Here is a 25,196-nt window from a genome sequence, read left to right on the forward strand (position 1 = left end):
TCTCCTTACTTTTCATTTAAAGATCATGAAACGTGTTAAAATCAGTTCTGTGTGTGTTCGCGAACATTTGTTAGTTTTAAGAACCTTTGCGTCTAAACAGAATGATAGCATTTTATATAGGTAACAACTTCCAAAAAAAGCACTTGAAGATTGTTCTAGTACGCATGAACTTAAAGTAGAGAACATAATAATTCATAGAATAATGATTAAACAGCAATACATAAAACTATAAGAACAAATAAGTGTGGTTAAAGCAGTACTTACTACAACATAGCATTAACACTATTTTATATAGAAGTTTCTTTTAAACATAAGGTTTCAAGTTGCAATTACATAAAAAACTTTAAAGAAATACTTACAGTGTTTATAGTAAGAAAGAGTAGAAATTCAAAATTTGTAAGAATAGGTACTTACACGAAGTAGAAGACTAAATTTGACAATAACTTTCCAAATCCCACAATCCTAACTTTTATGAACATAAGATTCTTTCGGTCTCTTATTAGATGAAGAAATGTTAGAATAAGTATTAGTAGAATTGTTAAAGAATACTTTTCCAAGATTGTTAAAATTTATCAAATTCTATCTTAAATAGAACTTATAGCAAATAGTTTTTTTGAAAATGAGAATTTGTTTAACAAGTGGAAATTTTTAGAAAATAATAAGAATTTGACATATAAAGTTTCTTTCCCTGTTTAAAAAGTTTATAAACTCACTTCTGCCTTGAAGAACGTTCAGGAATATTATCCTCAAAATTAATGTGAAACTAATTACTCTTAAACTCCTTACGTACAATTACGTAACTAGAAATAAATTAATAAAGACAGTAAAATCATCAGTTGCCTCTAATTATTAAAATAAAAAAATAGGGTGCATATGAAATATTGAGAATACTTATAAAACACTATGAACATCTATAGAAATTTAAGAAATAAACATTCTTTAAAACTTTTCTATTAACTTAATAAAAAATCTTTTTTCTAATCGTCCCGTTTTCTAACATTCTGCTTGTCACATTCTCCATCAAATGCACTTCAAAATCTTGTTCAAGGTACAAAATTGATTTCATTAACACATATCCAACCGCCATTTTTTGCTCCACCAATGTCGAAAGGCTTGTATTTTTTGACATACATAAGTTCCAGATTCGACGAATATTCGTCATTTAATCATTAGTACTTGAAATGATGAATTTTCGATATTCGGCCAGATATGTATTAATTTAAAATATCTTTTTCTTCAATACGAACAATCTTACTGATTCCCAACGATACACGTATGAACCGTTCATAGGCCAAAGTGATTAACTCTACTTTTTGAACTGTGTAAAATTTTAGTACAGAATCACTTAACTAATGTTTAACCTTGTATATTTTAAATAATTATAAATACTTCTATTTTGTGAAGTTAATCGATTTAGCAAATGAGTGGCTCATATCTACATCCAATGTCTTTTCAAAACTTTAATAGCTCTAACATACTTCCCTGCATTTAAGAGTACTGTCTCTCTAAACTGCACCAATTTGTATTTAAAGTCACAAAGTGCAGAAAGTTGAAAAGTTTGACGAATCTCCTCAACGAAACACCTTGCCGAGGAGACATGGGACGGAAGGTTAATACGTTGGGGTAGGGATACACGCGTGGAGGAAGAGGATAGTGCACACGTGAAACGAAGACTGCCGAGGGAGAGGAAAAAAGAGAACAAAGAGGCCGGGCCATGGTGGAGTGGGGTCGGATGGCACGTAGTCAGTGAGTAAGGGGTGAGAGTGGGTGATAGTAGGTGGTAGATCTCTAGTTAGCCAAGACATATTGACAGGGCATCGTGCCAGCATGGCAGCAACACGCGGTAGTGTTCCTGAAGACTTCTTGTCACCTCGGAATTGACACTCGAAGTCTACCAGAGAACAGCATATCTCTCCATACTTCAACATAGTTCAAGTCAAATCATTTCGAATGTAATGAAAGTTCTGCCACTGTGATTTTTGCAAGTGCGTTTAGTGCTGAAGTATACATAGTGCAATTATGTCTTCGCAGTGTTTTAAGATCAGATTGAAAGTGTGAACAAGGAAGATTTAGATTCTGTTAAGGTGCAGAAGAAGAGTACAGAAATGACCGTGAAGAAGATAAGGAATCGTTATAAGAACAGGAAGAAGGACATGAACAGATAGAGGAATCGCTGAAGACGATGTCTCATTTGTCTAGTGTAAAGTAGTAAAAAAATAGTAGTGATTTAAGATTGTTAGTGTTGAGCGTGAAAGCCCAAACGTTGGGGTTCAGATACATTGCCTAGTGGATATTCTACTAAAAGTTTTATTACATTCTAGAAGTTTTTATTAGTCGTTACAGTGAGAGGAAGTGAATCTCTGTAGTTCTCGTTATCAGTAAAAGAAGCGTTGTGGATCAGTAATACGAATTTTGAGAAAGTGGATAGTTAATGCAGACGCCAAACATGAAGAGCCGAATCACGTGGAAAGATGCACATGGTTTTCAGCCTATGAATGAAAATATCTGGCAGATTTTCTGCAGAAGCCTTTAGAGGAAACCGGCAGGTCTTCCAAGCCGTAAAGGTACTTCCATACGCTCGGTCCATATGCACGTGCACTCTCCTTTCAGTCATTCATGAAAGAGTCATTCATGAAATTCGCTGACTTTTTTCACAATTTTACTACAACCTTAAGCTAAAGATCACGCGATTGCCGATGGATATTCAGGATTTTTTACTCGAATCTAGGGAAATTTCGGCGAATACTCTACTAGACAGCTAACGTTCGAAGAATTTAGGCACACTCTGTGATCTTCCTTAATCTTATCTATCAATAATTAGGTAACGAAGAGCATTAAATTACTTCAGTCCACAATTTCACTCGAAACATTAGGAAGTGAATTACTTTCTTAGTCAACTGTAAAAAACATCCCCCTCTAATTATCAAAAACTCTTCGATCCCTTATTGCAAAACAATATAGAATTTAAATTCTTTAGTTTTCATATTTTTCAAAAATCGGGTTTATCGCTCACCACCCAACTTTTCCATGCATATCAACACTTTGCAGTACGATTAAATAAAACACAGCGTTATTAGGAATAAACTGTGAACCACTTCGACTACCACTGATATACTATATTGAAAATATCGTAAAATATATTGACGAAAGAAGTCGGTCATACTCATGGAGCAATGTGCGGTTGCTAGGGCGACCAGAGGGGCTGGACCACATCTCCAGAGAGAGAGGAGGTGATCCATCCCGCGTATTTTGCACGGAGGCGGAGTGAAGGGGGTGTTTCTAAGGGCGGCTGCGACCAGAAATTTCGCAGAGATGGAGTTTCTGCAGAATCATCACACGGTGAACACCTCCGAACCGCCGTATACCCTCGGCACAGGTGAGGCACAGTGTCACTATTGGATGAAAGTTCAATTTTGTATTCTCAGATTGTGCGCGATATTTGAATGAATTTCTGCAAGATTTTAATTCGATTGCTTTTGTATAATAATTCTGTAGACATTGTGAGAGTCTGAAACGAAAGTATGGGGATTACTATTTTCATTCCTAGAGATTCTAGTATTTCTTTGTAGAGCAGAGTTTTCTCAGAGTACTGCATTTTCATAGAATTTGCTAAATATCTGGCTCGCAATCGCTACCGAATTATCCTAGAAAGAAAATGTTCTACTAAGGTTTGTGAAAGAAAGCTAATTTGTGTTAGATTTTCGTAATTTTAAACGACAGATTGAGGTACAAAGTCTTTTCCAAAGTTTGTGAAAGAATGCTATTCTATTCTAAAGAAACTACTTTCTGTACTTTCTGCTTTGTTGCGATGAATCACTCGATGATTCTTTTTCATAATACAGAATCACTAAGATTTAAAATATTCTAAGGTCTACCAATTTTGTAAAAAGAAAGCTATTCTATTCTAAAAATATTAGTCGTTAGATTCTCTTCATTCTTGAGATGAAGAGTATCTTGAAGACACCCTTTCAGGATACAGACTTTCTAAGAATTTCTGAAAATTAAATATCGACATAATTCTCATAATTCTAGTTTTGAATCCCAACTCGAACTAGAAAATGTTCTAGTACTAAATCCTACAAAAATCTATTCTCTTTCTAGAAGCTACGTTTTATAATAAAGAATCTATAAGAATTTTTATATAGGGAAAGAGTTCCTATTACTGTGTGCTTACTGATTACTGTGCTCTCTTTTTATTTTCACATATAATAAGATATAATAGTTAGGTACTATTAAACTTAAAATATTTATGTTCTTCTAATCAAATCAATAAAATCAAATACTTTCAGTTTAAAACTGTTACAACTTGTTACATGTGGAAGTAAAAAGAGGGATACATTAATTGCCCAACACAGAGTGATTGATATCCTTATCCTACATATTACATTTCTGAATGTTGAATTCTGTTTACCATCTTCAAATTTCTGATAAGAAAATTTCTAAATAGAAGTTACTTTATCACAGTACGAAAATTATAATCAAGAATAATTAAAATTTCTATAATTTTAGGTTCAGTAGGGAGCATCGAGGCGACTATACCCTCTAGCCTCTGCACTGGGCCCCTCGGAGTGTTGTCCAGCGAAGACACCCTAACGGACAATCAAAACGAGGAGACTCTAGGTGCTCTGCAAGGTACCCTTCGTCTGCAAGATCTACAGAACTCCCCAGAAGATATCGGTGGCGATCAGAACCAGCAGATTCAGAATTCTGGACAGAATCAAGTGGTCAGCGAGTTCGGGGCGAGTTTCTGGGTGGATGATATGGCTGGCTTTCCATTGCCGCCTTTGGACTTGGACCCTTTGCCACCTGGTCTCTTTAGCCCATGTTCAGGGACTTACAAGTAAGTCGTCCACTTTAAACAACTCTTATTTTGCTGTTTCTTCAAAATAAAAGAGTCTAATCTACTCCAGGAAATTTAAGGGAGAATTGCCGAAATGGTATCGATTAAGATATTTTGCGTTATAGTTCCTGCTCGGCACTAGTTTCTTTACAAATTATTATTCAATATTGTAGCTTGATGTTTAACACATCTACTATGACGTGGTTAATCTTTTTTCGACAAGAAAATAATGTGTTATGAGCGTATCTTCTTTAAAAATACTATATTTACGAATGAAGCTAAGAATAAAAGTATGGACAAGTAAAATAATCGTGTTTCTTAAGTTATATTTGCATACATTAGGAAGAAATAAAGAACTATACAACGTATAATGTTGCAACAATTCTAAATAATCACAGGTTACCTATAAATGCCAAGCTATTTAGGCGCTGCCAAAGACTAGAAACACTTGAACGATTTTTTGACGGACGATCGTATGTCATCTCTTGTTTCCTCAGTTGAAAATAACTAACAAGGAGCATCATTTTAGTGTCAGCTTCTGATTTTGATGAAACTTGAGATACGAGCAGAGTAGAGAAAAATATTAGACACGTATTCTTTTTAGCTGCTGATATTTATATCTAGAGGGTAAAAACTGCCCCTAAATTTGACGTGGAAAATACATTTTAGTAAATATCTCGAAAACTAATGCAAATAGAAGAAAATAGTAACTGTACAATATAACGAAATATACATAAACGAAATTTGAAATATTTACGAAAGTGTATTTTCATATCATGGATATCAGCAGCTAAAAAGAATACGTGTCCAATATTTTTCGATGCACTATTCGTATACCAAGTTTCAGTTAAACCGAAAGATAATACTAAAATAATTTCTCTTGTAAGACAGACGTACAATCGTTCGTTTTTTCGACAATTGCATGGTCCTAGCTTAACAGGCATATTATGAGTTCTCAGTTCATCTTCATATTGATATGATTCAGGAAACTTCATGGTAATGCGATATATGTAAAAAATATGCTCAATTTATTGAGAAATATCGATTTAACTTTTATAATGTACGTAATATGTATAAAATGAATATAAACAATTCTATAACCTATAATAATTCTAATTTTAGGAAAATTTCAAAATATGGACTAAAACTGTATTGTTAGATTGTAATTAAATAAAGTAAATTGGTCAAAGGTTGTATCAGACCTACCTAATTTCTTTAAATATTTGCAATTTACATAAAATAAGACTTCAAAGGGAAATATTTTGTTTCTTTATTTATTAATGACAAAGAAATCAATAAAATACGATTTAGGATACCAGTACGATTTTGGCACCTCTTCCATATATTAGAACTGATACATTAATTGTTTCTTCTTATACATATTTTCGTTCTCTTAGAATTTAACTATTTTTTTAAAAAAAGATAGACTACTTGCGAAACGAAATATTTACATTGACATACTGTTTGCATGTTTGAAAAAAATATTTCTGAACTAATTTCTTACACTACGCAAAAATATTGCCGTTATAGAAACTAATAAAACAATTTTCTTTTAAAATCTGTGTCTTATGAAATTATAGGTGCCGTCAATTAAATTAATTATCCTAATCGTCGAAACTTCTTAAATCTTTTATAAACAGGAATCATTTACGTTCAAAATGATGAATTATTATTTTATTCAAGATTAACTATTTAGTAAATTTAACATTTGCTTGGATTTTAATTAACTGAACTAAAATTAAAGGATTTAATTAAATTGTTATCAGGTGGTAAAATTTGATCAAATATTTTACAAGTACTTTGCTAAATAGTTTCGTATCGTCTTGTATAAATAAATTCGTAAAACTCTTAAAAAATTACGTAAAATTTGTTAGAATGACGTTCTCAATTTTTTTATATACTTATGCACTCACTTGCTTCAAAGACATAAAATATGAAATGTGAACTCGTTTCCGTCTGACTAATGCGTTACCGTTCTACTTAGAATCACAACACTATCTTTTGTAATAAAGCGTAGATACATATTTTGACAAAAATCAGTTTCTGCATTTTATTATAATTTTTATAACAAGGTATCAGAATCTCACGAATTTTACAAATCAGCAAATTCTACTTCTAGAGATGAATAGAATTATATATTTATAAAAAGTACTAACGGTATTATTCAATGAGATTACAAAATGAAATCTATTAAGACATATTCTCACATTCTTGAAATTATTTAAAATCAAAGACAGAAGACTATATAAATCACCTCGAGAAACTGAACAATAGAAAATTACAAGATTAATGTTTAAAACGATCAAAAAACAATTCTTTGAGACATTGAAATTATATTTAGTTTTGAAACATCGAAACAAGAACATAGTAGGGAAAAGTTGGACAAAGGGGGGTACCTATGATCTGATTGCTTCCCCTGAGTCACATGCATAGCTCAAACTTAACTTTTTTGTTTAATCATATACCATGAAATATTTACTACCTATAACGTGTAATAGTTTGCATTAAATAATTACTTATAGTTTTCCGCTAAATTGCGTTTTTAAAAAACTCAGAGCATCCCGTACTTTCATCAATGTTCATTAGTCTTTTAGAGAGCTGTTTTTTTTTAACTGTTACTGACTATCACACAAATTAGAAACACCTCTAACACATTGAGAGCTCCTAAATAATTATAATCAGATTATTTATGAAAACCGAAGGTCTAGCAAGGTCATTTAATACTAATACAATCAAATCATGTTTTTAATAATATAGATAATATTAATATTGGAACTGATTAAATAAAACAGAGTATCCTATATTGTTCGGCAATTCGTTACCTTGATTTGTTTAATTATACAGTTCCATAAAAAAATATCTGGCATACAAAATCATACTAAAACAGATTTTATTTACAACAGAATAATTATGAAGGGAAAATTGGATAAAACGAGATACTTTTGTTAGATTTTAACTACTTGCTCTAAGTAAATTCTCGAGTTAGACATCAGTTTTGTGAAATTACGTTGTTCTAAAAAAGCTTAGAGAGCTCATAACAGAAACGACCCTTGTCAATTTTCATTTTTTTTTCTAGGAGAGTAAAAAGAATGTTCTTTTTAACTAAATGTTCGTCATAGTACATATACTGTGTTTTTGAGAAAATAGGGTTCATTATGTAGTAAATCACGTTTCTGACTACTAAAATGTGTTCTTATTAAAGAAAATTGTAAAATTTAATAAGAGCTGTTTTTGCCATGATCTCTTCAATTTGTACATTGATGTATATAACTTGTATACCTGTAAATTATTTATAAACACGAACTGAGCATTTTGATATGGATTTATATTAATTCTTATTAATTCAAATAACTACACTGCTTTATTCAACTTTCTGGACGAAACAGGCTAATTAGACTTTTTTTTAGAGAAACGCAATTTCACAGGAAACGGTCAGTAATATATAAATGCTAAGCTATTGCGTGTACGTTATCCTACACATTTCATTACATATGATTAAGCGAAAAAATGATGTTTCTCACGAATGTCACTTAGTACAATTCTAAATACCTACTCCGTTTTGTCCAGCTTTTTCCTAGATATCTAGAGTTTGCAGTGATACAGATTTTTAGACGCAACAACCGTTTATTTAAATACAACTTTCTCTAAACTTCACACTCGAAACTTGTTCTTCCACAAAACTATTTTACAAACTTTTCTCCTACTGTCATTACCCTTAATTCAGGAGTAGAAAACTTTCCGTAAAATCTGAAGCTTAAAAAAGGGAACTTTCAACTAAATATATACTTCCATACCAGGAGACATGGCAGCGTCTCGTGCCAAGTAGTTGTTAAGCTTAATTTTACACAAATTCTAACTTTTTTCTCTTTTCCATCTGAGTTAAATGTCCCAGTACTTAAATATTTAAAGAAGCTGTTTAACTTATGTAGATTATAATCTTAGAATTGAATTCTCATTTCTGTTTATTAAAACTTATTTGACAGGGTAGGTCATATTGTTTCTAAATAAAAGATAAAAAAACTGGTTTACGCAGCAAAAAAATTTAATTAATTGAATCATAACATAACTGTTATAGCCCAGTGCTTAAACAAATACTTTTTTTCTCTAAATTTTATCTCATTCTATAGCTTACAAAGAAACAAAAACTATTACTGAAGAACAGATTTATTTCTTGCATTTTACTGAATCTCTAAGAAGTATACATTTTTTCCTACGTAAATTGTTATTACAGCAATTCAAACATAGAGAATTTGCTAGTGCTTTCAAAAACTATTTGTTTCTATTCCATCTATCGTTTATAAGACTTTTATTATAATATTTCTGATAATAATATATTTAAAAATATCGTGTCATATTTTTAATATTAAGAATAATAACAGAAGAGTTTAATATAAATGAAAGATCGAGTGAATGATTAAGTAAGTGTAGGGACATATTTAAGGATTGAGATATTTACCTTAAGTACTCCTTTAAGGGTAATGAATATTACGGAGGTTTCCATTTCAAGATTAAGAAATCTAATTAATAATATGCACGACAATAGTCCCAAATAGTGATGGAAGTTCGAATCTCATCTTCGAAGTGATTCGATGTTTTTCAAGACTATGAAGATTCAAAACGCTTCGAACATGATTCGAAGCTTAAAACTCTTGAAAGTCTTGAAAGACAACTCTATACATACACATATAAACTTTTCAAACTGTCTGTAATGCTTTATGTTAGTAGTACTGCTTCGACAAAAATACATATTGGAAATGCTTCTAAGATTTTGAATTGTTCCCCATTTCTCAAGAGCTATTGAATTTTCCAAAACTTCTAAAACTATCAAGATTTCCAAGAGCTCATGTTCAGAATGAAACATGTTCAGAATGATTCGAATTTTTCGTCACACATACAAATGCCAAGCGATTCAAAATGTTTTAATTGTCACCACTAGTCCCAAAGACAGAGGTTCAGTGATAGAGAAAAAGAGAATAAGAGAATAAGACCTGAGGTTTAAAAATAACGGTGATACTGTATTCGATGTACCTCGTAATTTTTAAGTGTCCTTGCAGTTGGGGTTGCACCAGAGGAGAATGCGCGCCAAGAACGAACAATGCGAACGGGGAAGGTGTTGCGGATGTCCTTCTTTCTTTGAAACATGCCGTGGTTCATCCTGGGAGTCCTACTGCAGGATATTACTCCACAGGAGGATCAAGCCACCATTACCCCCAGGACTACATGCAAAATCTCGGTCCACCTGTTCCACCCACGCACTACACCTCGACACCAGCCATGTCAGTGAACGTTTCCATGAACATGACCATGAATATGAACATGCATTCTGGGTAAGTACGAATTTTCATATTTTCTTCTCTCTGCGTTGTAATTAAGAATTTGATCAAACTTATTCTTATAAATTCAAGTGAATTTCAATGCTCCATTTATGAGGATCGAATACCTACTATTCGTAAAAATCGCGATAGTTTAAAAATGATAAAGCAACAGTATACTCGTTTGATAACATTCTAGACTGTTTCTTTTAAACCGTGTAATTATAGTCTATTTAATTAACTTGTGAGATCAGAAGAAACTTGACTTAATTTTTCATTCACATTAGTTATCAAGTAAATCGTATTGTTCATGTTTGCACATCAAATAAGTGCATAGCACAGCTACTTTAGAGTGCTTCCCTAATCTTTTTCTAGTCTCGCCGATTTATGCTCGAAGAATATTGAAAAATTATATTTTTATTTTTTGTTTTCACTTTTCATTGCAATCTTCCTTGCAGGAAGATGTATCCCGTCTACCACAAATTGTTTCCATGAAATTATGAGTTCATAGTAAAGAAATATTGCACACTTTCTTCTCCAAAAGTTTACTGATTCTCATCATTCTCTAATAAACTAACAGATAGATACCTATAATAATTTATCTGAATTCTACTAGAAATTAACTAAATTATTTATTCTTCATATATCAGTTGATTATGGATGTTTTGTACAGACTTTTCTTTGTATTCTTTGTATTTTTAATTGACACGAATTCATAACAAGAAAATCCTTTCATATTCGGTTCTCCAACGCGCAATCATTTTCACGAAAGTCTATTGATTTAGAATGTAAAAATTAATGAAAATTTTACTGCAATACTCTTGGCTAAACATCGAAGCAATTTTGATCATTCCTTTTTAATTTTTTCAGAAATGATTCCGCTACCATTTATCCAAGACTTTTCCCTGTTCAAGCATTGTGTGAGTTTCAACACCGATTTCGTAAACTTTAAATCTGTTACTTCTTTAAACGGAGAAAACTAAAATTATTATTACTTCTTTAAATTGAATGATCAAATTGTTGCCGGTACATTTCTGAAAAGATTGAACAAAAATTATCAAATTTGTTTCAATATCCCTGAAGGGTACATACAAACAAAAAACACTTTAAATATTATGACGTTTAACAATTCAATTTATTTTAGCATTTTTTTATTAAAAATAGTTTCTTTATATTTTTTTCATCATTTTCAACTGTTTCTCTTAAATTTGAATATTTATGTGTACGCTAAATTGTTTCTCAACGTGACAGATTGCACAGTAGATTTCGCTGTGCATAACAGACTTCTCTCCAAGTCTGAAAAGGCTGCCCTAGTGGGTATTCAGTATGTTTAAAAATTTTGCTGTTATCTAACATTTTGAATCAGTCTTATGTAAGAACTTATCCTCATTTATTATCTTACTAGACAAATATTTAAAACTACTTTTCTTGATATTAAAATTTCGTAAACGAAAAACTTAATTTTTTATTTTCACTCATTTTCTCACTTTGTATTCTAACCTATAGAAAGTGATTGATGAAATCCTACATATATTTCGTGAATCACGAAATTGATCGAATACTAGGCCGAAATATTGTCAATACTATTTTCTTCTTGTAGTTATAACAATGAGGGTTCAAGTTAACTTGCATTCTGCATACTTCGATACTAACAGAAATGCTACTCATCCCTTTATATAATATGTATATTTTATTCAAAGTGGAATAACTCGACAACAAAAACTCGCACACCAACTTTATAATAGAGGTTTTTGTAAAAGCGAGATCTTAAATGTTTAAGTAGATAGATAAGGTAAATGTCTCAATACCTAAGCGCTTAAGATATCAAATGTCTCAATAAATAGATAACCTAAAAATGTATGGCCCAATACTTTAATTATGAGATCTCAGAAACTGAGAATACTATTTTATAACATTAGTTTCATTTTGTTATACATAATAGATTAAAATTTAAGCCAAAAATTGAATAAAATTAACGTTAGTGTTTAGGTATTGGGACATGATCAACTTCTGGGACACTTATATGGTGATTTTGATTTCGAAATACAATTCTCAAAGATACTGGAGACGTTTGAATTTTGACAATTTAAAAAAAAAAATTGTGTTCGCTTTCCCATCTGCTTCTTAATATAGAAACATCGTGAAAATGCAACTAAGGGATGTGAAAATAGATTTGCCCTTCAAAGTAACTTTAAGAAGGTTACTGTACGACTTCTTTTACCGAAGTTCCAATAATTCAAAAGTTGAAAATATTTAAGCTTAGTATTCGATCAATTTCATGATTCACTTGAGATAGATATAAAGTAATCGCCGAGGTAGAAGTATTAATAAATTTTCAACTCAATTTTCTCAAATATTTTTAAATAACGTGCCTTCTGCATTTTACACGTTAAACATGGTGTGCACTAATATACCGATATAAAACGTGATAGGATTTCTAAATATTATAAAGGGCATAGCATTTAATTACAGAGCAAGTTGGCGAGTTCTTTAGACAGGCAAGCTAATTCCTCGCCATTTTGCGTGTATTAGGGGTGCGCGCGTCCTAGATGGTGGCAGAGCAGAGTTATTCACAAATTCACGTGCGTTGTGTAGGTACGAGCAAAGCTATTCGTCGACGTGGGGCGTGGAACCCCTGTTAAGTCCCGCCCAGCAGTATAATCCCGTGGAGCAACAGACGAGGGTGAATCAACCCCCGGCCAATAGCCTCATCGGCACCGGCACCCATCCCCATTCTCACCCTCCCACGCACGGCCATTCCAGGCTGCAATTGTCCAGCGAACATGCGCTGTGCATAGGAGCTACTGGCAACCCAGTCACACCCGACGACAATAGCAGGCCTAATCTATGCAGAATATGCGGAAAATCGTATGCACGGCCCAGCACACTCAAAACCCATCTCAGAACGCACTCCGGGGAGAAACCGTTTAGGTTGGTGATAAAATTAATCTCATTTTTACTGATCAATCTTCTGTTCATGCAATTTTTTATTTAATTCCTTCACGATGGATTCATGGTGGTTTCAAGGAAATGATTTTGAGCAGTGTTGACTAAAAAAAGAAATTTGATCCTTTGCATTTCGAAGCTCTTTTCCTATGGGGAAAAATGGTGAGTGAAACTCGCTAGAAAGCAAAGGGTTGAAACATAAGCAACAATTGCAGAATTGTAATTCTAAAAAAGAATATTACATATATCTCAGATTTATTATCACATGTGGTTCGGATGCTCTTCAAAATAAATCAATAGTATAAATATGACGAATAAAATTTAAAATTAAAATTATTTTACTCAAAGGATATTGATGTTAAACTTTCTCTTATCGTCTTTTTAAAATTGATGGTTAAGAGATATAATAGTTATTACGGCACCTTTAAATTACGAACATAATTTCCATATAAATTATTTTTCAAACAAAATCCTTACACTCATTTTCCTGTATAAGTACTCTTAATTACTATTACTTATAAAGGAAAACAGGCTCATAATATATAGTAACGCTAAGGTTTAATTGCTTAAATTAATTAAATTTCGAAAAAAGACTTTAAAAAAATCAGTTTCATCTTACCTGATTATCTGCAGTTCCTCCGATGAAACAGTGACAAATCAATACGAATTATTTCTTATTATCAACATTCACTGATTTCATTGATTGGTATACTCCCAGATAGCACACGTCTTGAAGACGTCTGTTTTATGTTCATTTTATGGTTGAACGTCTTACCATATGATTTAAATGTATTAAAAAGATCCAATAGTGTACATCTTAAAGAGTTGCGAAATTTACGTCCATAAGACGTCTTAAAGACGTCTATTTTTTGTCTGAATGTCTTATAAACGTAATCTGAACGTCTTTAAGACGTCTTATAAATGTCTCTAAGACGTCCTAAAGACATACTGATTTGTAACAGACGTCTTAGAGTCTCAGAGATGTCTTTTGAACATTTTTAGGACTTTACTGGATGTCTTCAAGATGTTTTAAAGACATCTCTGTGCTATATGGGCTATACTTTACATTGTTAAACTAAATGTATGTACAATGAAAGTACTCATATGCACAATAGTTCATCTACTGTAACATTCGATACATCGAGTAAATTCTATTGGTTACTAAATTTTATACATTCATTTTTGTTAATGCCGATTTTATGTATTAATATTTAAAGAATTATATCTTTTTAAGGTGTCACGCATGTTCAAAGGCATTTAGTCAAGCTGCAAATTTAACTGCCCATGCGAGAACTCATTCTGGAGAAAAACCGTTTCGATGTCCTGTGTGCGATCGAAGATTTTCGCAGAGCAGTTCCGTAACGACACATATGAGAACACATTCAGGAGAACGTCCATATAGGTGAGTTCTATTTTGTTAAAGTAATCGGTAAAGTTGGCTCACTAGCGGCCCATTTCTTTACCTCCAGTTACTGTTAATTGAAGATTCAGGTACAGTGAGAGTCATATCGATTCGCTCTCCCTAAGCTAGTTACATCTCAAAAATATCAATATTGAGCTGTTGCTTCAAAGCCAAAATGATGAATATTAACCAATGAGTAACCATTCTTTAAAAATCCATCGATTAAATTTTGGAGCAGCAGCTTAATACCCATATAGCACAGAGATATCTTAAAAACGTCTTAAGGATATCCAGTAAAGTCCTAAAAATATTTGAAAGACATTTTTGAAATGCCCGAAGTTACAAATCACTATGATCTTAAGACGTCTTCAGAGACATTTATAAGACGTTTTAAAGAAGTCCAAATTACATCCATAAGACGTTCAGACAAAAAGTAGACGTCTTTAAGACGTCTACGTAGTGTGTCTTTAAGATGTCTTATAGACGTAAATTTCGAGAATCTTTAAGACGTACGTTGTCGGATATTTTTAGCATTTTTAAGACGTTTAAGCATAAAATAGACATCTTCAAGACGTCGTGTGTTATCTGGGTATTATCATTTTAAACGATGATACGTAACTAACCTAACAGGGAGTTGCAAATGGATGAGGCTTACTGTACCATCTGTACCTGAACCTCCAGGTAACTTTATCTGGTAATAAACTGAAGGTGAAGAAATCGCCCGTGAAGCTTGATAAGTAGATTTAAATTAAAACAGATTTAGATTCTAGGACTAGACAACACAAGTTCTATTTTCAACAAATTTGAATTTATGCCTCAATTAAGAAAGATCAAATTTGTACCTTGAACAAAAAAGTGCGTTAAAAAAATTTTCTAACCTTAGAATTATGAGGGCAGTCAAAATGACTGGTACGATTATTTCTTATACGTATTTCATTTTTTACAAACATTATTTTTCCTCACTTGCTGAATAAAATTTAAATATGCAAATAAACGCTGCTCCTATGAATTATCTATGTTTTCAAAAACTTGTAATTTAACACATCGGCAAATATTCATATTCATAAAGTATAATACAAGTAGATATACATTAACCTAGATAGTTCTAACGTTAAAGTTAAGAGCCAGATGAGAATAAAAGACCCTAATTTAAAGCTACTGTTGAGGTTCATACATAACGACGACAGACGATTAACTCTTTTTGTGCTTCAAACTAAACCTTTTCCTATTTTCTCGAAACATCTTGTGAAATATTATATTACTTTGATACATATACACTCATACACGAAAGTATTCGAACGCTTACAATTCTAATATTCAACTAATGAAATATGTATGTTAAATTGAAGCATTTGATGTAATATGACACATATAGCAAGGGATGGGTCTTAAGACTACATAAGTAGGATTAGACAGTAATTCAACAATTTATACCGTTTTTACACTACATTTATTATAAACACGTACCAGAAGCGGCTCACAAAAGTATTCGAACGGAACATTTAATAATTATTTAAATTGAATAATTTAAAGTTTTAATAAGAAGTTGGCCCACCTTTGGCTTTTATAACGGCCCTAAGTCGGTTTTCCATTGAGTGGACTAACTTAGAAGTAATATTTGAATCAATTGATTGCCATATTTCAGTAATATTTCGTTTTAACGCTTCTTTCGAAGTAATAACTGTATTTCTCAGTCTTCTTTCTACTTCATCCCATAAATGCTCAATGGGGTTTAAATCTGGACTTTGCGGTGGATGTGGTAAAACGTGTGGAACGTTATACAATATCCATTCTTTAACTATTTTGGCGGTGTGCTTCGGATCATTGTCCGATTGAAACCAGTAATTACGTGGTAAATTTAATTTTGATACACTATCTTTTAAATTTTCCTGCAAAATTTTTAAGTACTTCGTTTTGTCCATTATTCCATCGATAAACACAAGATTTCCCACTCCACTGCGTGCCATGCAGCCCCAAACTAATACAGATCCACCGTTATGTTTAATAGTCGGTCGTAAATTTCGTGGTTCTAATTCTGTATTCTTTTTTCTCCAGACATTTTTACGTCCATCGCTACCAAAAACGTTAAATTTACTCTCATCAGAGAATAACACAGTGTCCCAGAACGAATTATTTTTATAAATAAATTTTTCGGCGAATTGTAAACGTATAACTTTATTTTTCTTGCTAATAAATGGTTTTCTCCTTGGAACTCGTGCATGTAAACCGTTATTTCTTAATAATCGGCGACACAATTCTGGATGCACTTCTTTCTGAAACTGCGTAGCCACCACTGATGCCAATTGTGATCCAGAAGTGAAAGGATCTTGTTTGATTTTTCGAATAATTGTCCTTTCTTCTTTTTCAGTTAACTTTTTCGGACGCCCACAACGGGGCTTATTAGCAATGTTACCTTGCGTATTAAATTTCTTCACAATATAATGAATTGTAGACTTGCTTCTGTTCACAAGTTGTGCAATGTCACCATATGATTTGCCTTCCTTATGCCAATTTACTATTAATTCTCTGACAGACTTGCTTGTTTCCGATTTCTTGCGATTCATTTTGTTATATTATTAGTAATGAAGACTGTGGCAAAAATTTTGAATACTGTTTCGCTGGGACCCTCTGCTAGTGAACTGAGAAATATTTGTTTACATTCTATCATCGTTGGAAATGCTTAGTTGTTCAAAGTTCGAATACTTTTGTGAGCCGCTTCTGGTACGTGTTTACAATAAATGTAGTGTAAAAACGGTATAAATTGTTGAATTACTGTCTAATCCTACTTATGTAGTCTTAAGACCCATCCCTTGCTATATGTGTCATATTACATCAAATGCTTCAATTTAACATACATATTTCATTAGTTGAATATTAGAATTGTAAGCGTTCGAATACTTTCGTGTATGAGTGTATGTTACCGAAACTGAATTATTTTTTACTGCTGCTATTAATATTTTGAGCTTATAGATTGTTTCTTATCAGAAAGATTATCTTTTATTAATGAATCTTATAATTATTTTTCATTTTTCAAAAATATAAGTTTCATATAAAATTTAGTATAGTAAGATGTGATATCTATATTATATAAAAAAATCATCATTATAACTGTAATGCCCAAAAAACGATAATTATAAAATTAGTAGCAATATTATCTTGTTTTATCATACTGTCCTCTTTAGTACAACTAATTTCTAAATGGGACTAAATGCACTTTTTGAAAAAGTAAAAAATAAAGCCGATAGATGTAGCAAGGAACTCACTGGTACTACGTATTATCATACTGAAGTACCTAAGTGATCTTTCTAATGGTATAAATTCGAGCTAGAATGGTTATTCAGATTTCTTGTTATTTTGTCTTAAATAAAAGTGTCCCCTTCATGCTACCTCTCCCTTATGGGCACGCCAAAACGCCAAATTTGTGCAAACACGTGATTATCACAAACACAGCCACAACAACAGAACTACTTTAAACGCCTCTAGAAATACAAATACATTACAACATTCACAAAATATAAATTTACGCAGAAAAAAATTTGTGTATTTTTGTGTGGTAACTTTGAAAAAGTCTTAGCTTTAAGAGCGAAATAACTGTTTAAAAGTTTTTAAAAAAATGAATCTTTTTTCCTTACATATTTACATAGACTGATATTTTAAGAATTGGTATTGTAACATAAGTCCCATGAAAAAATTCAAAGAATTAGCGATGTTATGTACGAGTAGTTTTGAAAGAAACGATGCAGCTACTGTAAAGTTACTGTATGGTTGCATCTAGAAAAAATACGAATCTACATGGTTACAGTAAATGGGACCGTCTCATTTTATAAGCACTTTCAGACGTAGTGTATTATTGGCTAAAGTGGTCATACCTACTAATTGAATCGACGTATCTCCTATCCCCTATATGTGAAAAATTACTATTATGTCTACATGTGTCAGATGCAACCTTACCAGGTCTGCAGAGTACCTAATAGCTTATTCAGAGAGTTTTCGAAACTATATTTTTCAATACCATGGTCCTGATAACTCAGGTTAAACTTGACTAATCGACTTCAAATTTTGCATACAGCTCTATCATAAGATTTTGTATTTGGCAACGAAGGTTTTTTTAATATAACTCCTCATTTTTTGGTTATGAAGAAGTTTGCAAGAAAATCTCTTTGCGTACCAAAGAGGATAGCTGATAACGTGTACAGGGTGATCAGTTTAATTGGAAACTCTCCGAGTGTTGGCAGCATTTATTGTAAATGCTATAGCACTGTAAGTGTTGCCAACACTCATGAGAGTTTCCAGTTATACTGATCACCCTGTATATTACAGCACAATTTTAGTTTCTCATTTCCGATATGAAGTACAGGCGTCTTCAGGGTCACTGTCCAGAAAAAGGAGCGCTAGAAAAACTTACATAATTTTTGAAAATTGAAAGTTTTTGAAAAAATGAAGTTTTTTCGAAGTAATTCTTTTAAACACTTAAATCGAAGTAACAAGAAAAAGTTATATACAGCTGTTCAGCTATAATATGTAACGTGAAGAAAGTACACGTATTCTTTGACGATTCAAACAGTTATCTCTTCATAAAGGTTTAACACATTTACTGCTGCAGAAAAGTGAAATAATTTGACTCTTATCAGACAAACATGACCTGTACACACACACATATCTTGACGTATGCATATATAGACTCCTATCTAGCTTTATACACCATTAACTTCTAACGCGTTGGCATCAATATGTGTTAATACAGACCATATATGTACAAGCTTATACATGTAGATACGGTAGGCAAACTAATATAGGTCTGTCCATTGGCGACAGAGGGCGCCAGTACCTTAAAGCTGCCACTCAATTCAGAAGTTATTCAAGCGCGATTAAATACTTGCAAAGACAACTACATTGACTCGCTAAACAATTCAAATTTATTTTATGTCCATTTTGTGGATACAATAAATTATTCTACTTGAAACAAAATTTTAAAAATCCACTTAAACAAAAGTTCCAAATAAAGTATACATCATTAATCATTTTTAGTGAATCTCTATTCTTGGAATAAAAATAGTCGTATGAGCTAAGAAATTGAAATTACCTTTCAATTGATGACAATTCTCTTCTTTTCAGATGTCGATTCTGCAAGAAAGCGTTCTCGGACAGTTCCACGCTAACGAAGCATCTCCGCATTCATTCAGGCGAAAAACCGTACCAATGCAAGCTGTGCCTATTAAGGTTCAGTCAGAGCGGCAATCTCAACAGGCATATGAGAGTGCACGGTGGCTCTTTAACGTGACACAGCTCGATATCGATCATCGACAACAATCGCGCGCTGCCGCTTTATTGTCGAATACCTGTGATTCAACTTGGCTCGAGCTTACCGGAGAAAATGTAAAATAAACGTAATCGCGACAGTCGATGCTCGTAGGATATTACCTCCTGACTAATACGAATCATACGTGGAAACGTCCCAACGAAAGCTGGCTATTAAAGGGCTTCAAGTTTGGATATTTTTTTAAACGATGCGTAAATACACTAGCAACGATCGCAGTATTCGTTAAATTCAGCACTAGGAACTTATGAAGAGTTCGCTGTACTCGTCTCCCTGATTGTCATGATAAACTGAAAGAAATAATAATAAAAAAAAAAGAAAGATATGTTGACACCGTTATATTGAAAGAAAAAAAAAAAAAAAAGGATTATTAACTTTTAAAATCTCTCGATCGTCTGATTTATATATATGCTACAAAAATTGTTACAAACAGGTCAGGATAGGTAAACAGAGGGGTGTCGCAGTTTCCATACCTACAGCATCCACCACAGCACCGTTGATTATTGTACAAATATTGTATTTATTATAATTATTATTAATTATAATATTAATGTTGCTGTTTTCACCACCTTCAATTTTCATCATGTGGCTTTTCTTTGTCAGTTTGCTTCTTTCTTTTGCAATTGTAAAACGAAGGTGTTTTGGCGCCATTTTCATAAAAAAAAAAAAAACGATTCTCTCTCTTTCTATATATATATAATATATATATATAATATTCGTATGAGAACAACTGATTAAAAACAGATGAATGAATATGTGAGTTTCTTTTTTTTTTGTTTTTTGTCATAATCCCACGTCAGGACCCACGCGTTTCAGTGGGAAGAAGGGGGGAAGAAAAGGAGGCTTCATATTCGCCGGCTAGATGGTAATTAAGTGGGTCGAGATAATTGGTTCATGAATCCTCACATTAATTTGCCTCTTTTTCACAATTAAAACTATATAAGAACAACTCTGTCTTCTTCGTTAGAGTAGCGTGTCTCCTCTTCATTCGTCAATGTTCTCTCGCCTATTCTCGTTCTTTCACATTCGCGCGCGCACACACTCTTTCTCTCCCTCTTTCTCTCCCTCACCAACTTTCTTTCTCTCTTTTATATATAATGATGTATTTATAAGTAATAATATTCTTGAAAAGAAAAAAGAAAACGTATGTATAATGTTCCTACGTTATGTACCGGTACGACTGTACAAACACGAGCTGGCCCTTACCTCTATACAGAGTCCTTTCTAAATAAGCATGTAGCTCCTTAGACCATCTCATCGCGCAACAGACGTACCTTTAGCATTTTTTTTCATGTACGTAGCGTATTCTATTTAAAAATGTATAATGTCATCTCTCCCTGTCATACTGTACGTGGTTGTGATGCTTTATGTTTTCTTTTCCTTTCTTTCATTTACTCTCTCTTTTCCTCCCTCTCTCTCACTCGCTTTCTCTCTGTCTCTCATGCTCATGCTCTCTTGCTTACACCCCTACATTGCCTTGTATTTTATCGATCAAATGTTGCTCGGTAAAACTGATCTCTCTACGCAATCAGTTGGAATGGTTTTTCATTCGCTTGAAAGCTTTGAAAGCAAAAGCTCGTGTGGTAAGAGGTTGTACAATCCCAGAGGCATCGATGAATACCAAAGACAAAAAAACGATTTCAGTCTATATTTTCCTATCCTCTCGTACGAACGATGTTTTTAAATAACAAAAGGAAAAACTGATCCGGCATATCATGACCACAGATAATAGAAAATTACTCATTTATACACATGTATCACTTTCACGCAATGTATGTTCCTTGCTGCTGAAACACGGACACAACGTGGTTGAGTTCAATATACGCTTCATGAACTAGCTGATTTTGGAATTACGCATAAAAACTCAATGATCATCGCCACTTCTCGTAATCGCCTGTTAGTTCATAATGCGAAATCATGTATAAAAAAAATAACCGAATAGATATGTGAGTCTCTAAAATAGATTTTTCATACTCTTCTCTTTCTTTTTTTTTTTTTTTTTTTTATTTACTTATTATTATCATCGCTTTTAATAATTTTTCTCAAAAAATTTTTCATTTTCCTCTCTCACTTGTTTTCCTTTTCTTTTTTAAATGATTTATCATTCGATAATATATTCAAGTGTTCGTAACATCGCATTACTTTACTTAATACAATAACTAATCATATTATAATTATCAATTAATAAAACTTGTTCCTGTTCGTTCTACCGTTCGCTCGTGTATTCTTTCTATCTCTCTTCCGTACACAATCTCACTCTCTTAAAGACTGCTATATAACCGATAGGTATTATTTTCATTGAAACAATGAGTGGTTTCTTCTTTTGTCCCCATTGGAAACGCAAAAGAAATACTTGTTACATTGCGTTACCTAATTCAAATATTCTGATGAAGATGCTGCATTCTTTGACAGAACGTTAAGGCATTCATGAAAATGTAACTCGAAAGAAGTACAAAAATAGAAATGTCGCAAAAAATCAAAAATGACACATTCTTCAGTTTATTTAAAGCAACTTTGTTTTTCACTATACACTCGCGCATAAAGATTCAATCTATACCAATAAACTTTAAGGATAAATAGTATTCGTAAAAAGGAGGAAAACAGTTGTAGTAAACTCGTGTTGCTATCCCGTTCAGAAATATATCTTTTATGATCGTATCGAGCATTTGATAAAATGTAAAAAAAAAAAAAATAACATTCAATGAAAAAGAGTATATTTCTGTAACTCAAATACCTTATGTTCATAATACACATCTAAAACTCAACGCAAAGTACATGAAAGACTTACAGCAGTTTTTAATAATCAAGATTTGTAAAATTACGTTTACCCGGAATTTTTCCTTCCTTTTCACGAACACTGTTTGTCTCCTTCGAAGTTTGTTAGTACATTTCATTGACCGACCGGTATCTGAAGACAAACAAACCTTACTTTAATTATACACGAATATGTAGTAAGGCAATTGAAATGCGTCTACTGCATTGATATTGACATTTAAAAATACGATAAAGAAGGCATTCAATTTACCAAGTTTCTACTCAGTACTACCAACGACACAGTGATCAAGTATCACGCTCGAGAATGCCCCAACGATTACATACTTTTCATAAGATTTTTTTCCTTTTTTATTACCTTGTCCACTTTGCCACAGATAAGATATACCACTGACATTTTCTTTTCATTTCTTTTTTTTTTATCACGGTTTCATATACGCAGCATTTTCATGATCTTGAGTAAAACATAAAAATGTATTCGTGAGCAACTACATTTCTGTTTTAATATAATATAATATATGTATATACCAACACTGAGAATTACAACGTTCACGAAAGAAACAAAGTTCGTCAATGTTACTGATGTTACCAAAATCATATACATATATGCTCTTGGGAGTATGATTCTATTTAGAAACAAAAAAGAAATTAAAATAGCATATGTGAACCCAAATACAGTGTGGCAAAATAATGCACGACTCGCTAAAAAAACATGTTTCGTATTTCAAACAAAAAAGTATGAATTAAAACATGACCATATTTGCGTGTTGAAAAAAAAAGATCGCTATTTGATTTGCACTAAGAGAAAGATGAATATAGAGTACTAAAATTTATTAGAGTGAGAATCACGAATGAGTCTAACGCGAACGCAAAGTAAAAAATTCTGTAACAGTTACATCTTACGCCTCGTAACATACAAACTGGAAGAGGCATATTACAGATAAAACTTACATAGGCATTTAGGCTAAATTCGCTTTAATATGCTTCCCAACTATATGTGCCAGATGTTGTAATGTCACCCATGTTTGATTTGTACTCTATGACTAGCCAATGTACTTTTCGATGCTGTTGGTTATTAGAAGGAAGAACTGATCATGGGCTCGAGGAACTAATACCAATCTTTCGATCAAAGTTCGTGCAAACTTTAACAGGACACAACAAGAAAGAAAACCAAAGGAAGATATTGGAAGAAGAACAAAATAGAGTAGAATAAAACATTGCTTTCCCTGTTTTGCGTTATATAAAGTCACGTGCAGTTAAATATACGAAGTGATTTATACAAAATTACGACACAGAGAAATTCTTACCCACCGTTTGTTATTTCCTCCATTAGCCACGACATCTTACAATAGCCATGTAAGCCGTCATTATTACTGCCCGACTGTATTTGGTTTGGTCACAATGTTACATCAAATGCACTATTCCAAGAGCCCACCAAACGTAGACCCTATCTCAACGTTACATAGTACATTCATGCTGCACACATACTAAACGCATGCACGCACGTTCACGTACGTACGCAAAACACGTGTTTACGCGTCGCACGCACGCAATGACCAGTCGACCTCGCTCTTTCTCTCCCACCCATTCTTTCTGTCTCCCTTACTCTTTCAATCTCTTCCCGCCTACCCCCCGTTCTCTCTTTCACTCTACATCTCTCTCAAGAATGGATTCCCTCGAGGGTTTCTCGGAAGCAGCGGACATATTTTTTCTTTTTTTCTTTTCTTTTTTTTGTTTCATTTTGGGGCACACATCGTGCACGACACACGTTTAGTCGTTTAATCGGCCATTTGTCGTCGGAGGTCGTGTGTGAATGGCTAAGGGAAATTAGATCGGAGGGTGGTGCTGGAGTGGACGTCGGGGGTTCAAGGTCAACGAGGGCTCGGTGCAGGTGGGCTTGGCCGGGGGTCAGGCTCGCTCACTATGCTGTGTGGTATACCGGTTAATCCAGCAGTAGGAGGAGCTGAAGCAGGGCCTCCAGCCCCACCGCCGCCTACCGTTGGACCCGTGGGGCCTGTCGGACCCCCGGCGCCTGCACCGCCTGCAGAGGAGTTCGGTCCGCCACCACCCCCACCACCACCGCCGCCGACGACGGAATGCCCACCGGGAGGTGGGGGTGCAGAATCGTGAGGAGTCGTTGAATGCGCCTGTTGAACGGGCAGCCCCCCGGAATAGTATCCGCCGTTGATCCCCTCAGGGTAGCTGCTGGAGAAAGCGAAAAGAAATTGGCCACTTCGATAAATGCCTTTTACAAAGTGCCCAATCGTGATCTTAGGAAATCCAAAGGTTCGAACGCTTCTAACCACGTTACTTTTACACACTCGATTCTCTTTCCGTGTAATACGAGTTAACATCTGCTTGAAAATCTGTTTCTGTAAAAATTACGACATCTTTTTCCCCCGGTGTAAGAGAAACAAATGGCAACGATTACTCAAAAGTGTTACATATATAGAGTGATCCTGGGACTAGGTTTACCGAACTACAACTCTTTACTACGTCAACACAGAGAGAATTAGTGTAAAAGAAAATACGTTGCAAACTTCAACGAATTCTTCATTTCCATTACCATGTCTTTTCAAAAAAATATGGTTTTACATATACAAGATG

The 25,196-nt window shown here is 33.4% G+C and overlaps 2 protein-coding genes across 5 annotated transcripts in view; one reads left to right on the top strand and one right to left on the bottom strand.

The window, feature by feature from the left end:
- Positions 1-2,412: 2,412 nt before the first annotated feature.
- LOC143188734 (uncharacterized) lies at positions 2,413-19,781 on the top strand. The gene is made up of 7 exons (XM_076393156.1): positions 2,413-2,564; positions 3,189-3,376; positions 4,510-4,840; positions 9,895-10,167; positions 12,748-13,083; positions 14,333-14,500; positions 19,616-19,781. The coding sequence occupies exons 2-7, from the start codon at positions 3,313-3,315 to the stop codon at positions 19,779-19,781; spliced, it is 1,338 nt and encodes a 445-aa protein (XP_076249271.1). The 5' UTR covers positions 2,413-2,564; positions 3,189-3,312.
- A 923-nt stretch (positions 19,782-20,704) lies between these two features.
- Ctbp (C-terminal binding protein) overlaps positions 20,705-25,196 on the bottom strand; it is a 33,867-nt gene continuing 29,375 nt past the window's right edge. For 2 of the 4 annotated variants that reach the window (XM_076393152.1, XM_076393153.1), the window contains exon 8: positions 20,705-24,794. In XM_076393152.1, the coding sequence (XP_076249267.1) occupies positions 24,461-24,794 (334 nt within the window). In that variant the 3' untranslated portion in view covers positions 20,705-24,460. The other 2 variants (XM_076393154.1, XM_076393155.1) reach the window with 2 other exon arrangements.

The sequence above is a fragment of the Calliopsis andreniformis genome, chromosome 3 (genome assembly GCF_051401765.1).
Source record: "Calliopsis andreniformis isolate RMS-2024a chromosome 3, iyCalAndr_principal, whole genome shotgun sequence".
Taxonomy (NCBI): Eukaryota; Metazoa; Arthropoda; class Insecta; order Hymenoptera; family Andrenidae; genus Calliopsis; species Calliopsis andreniformis.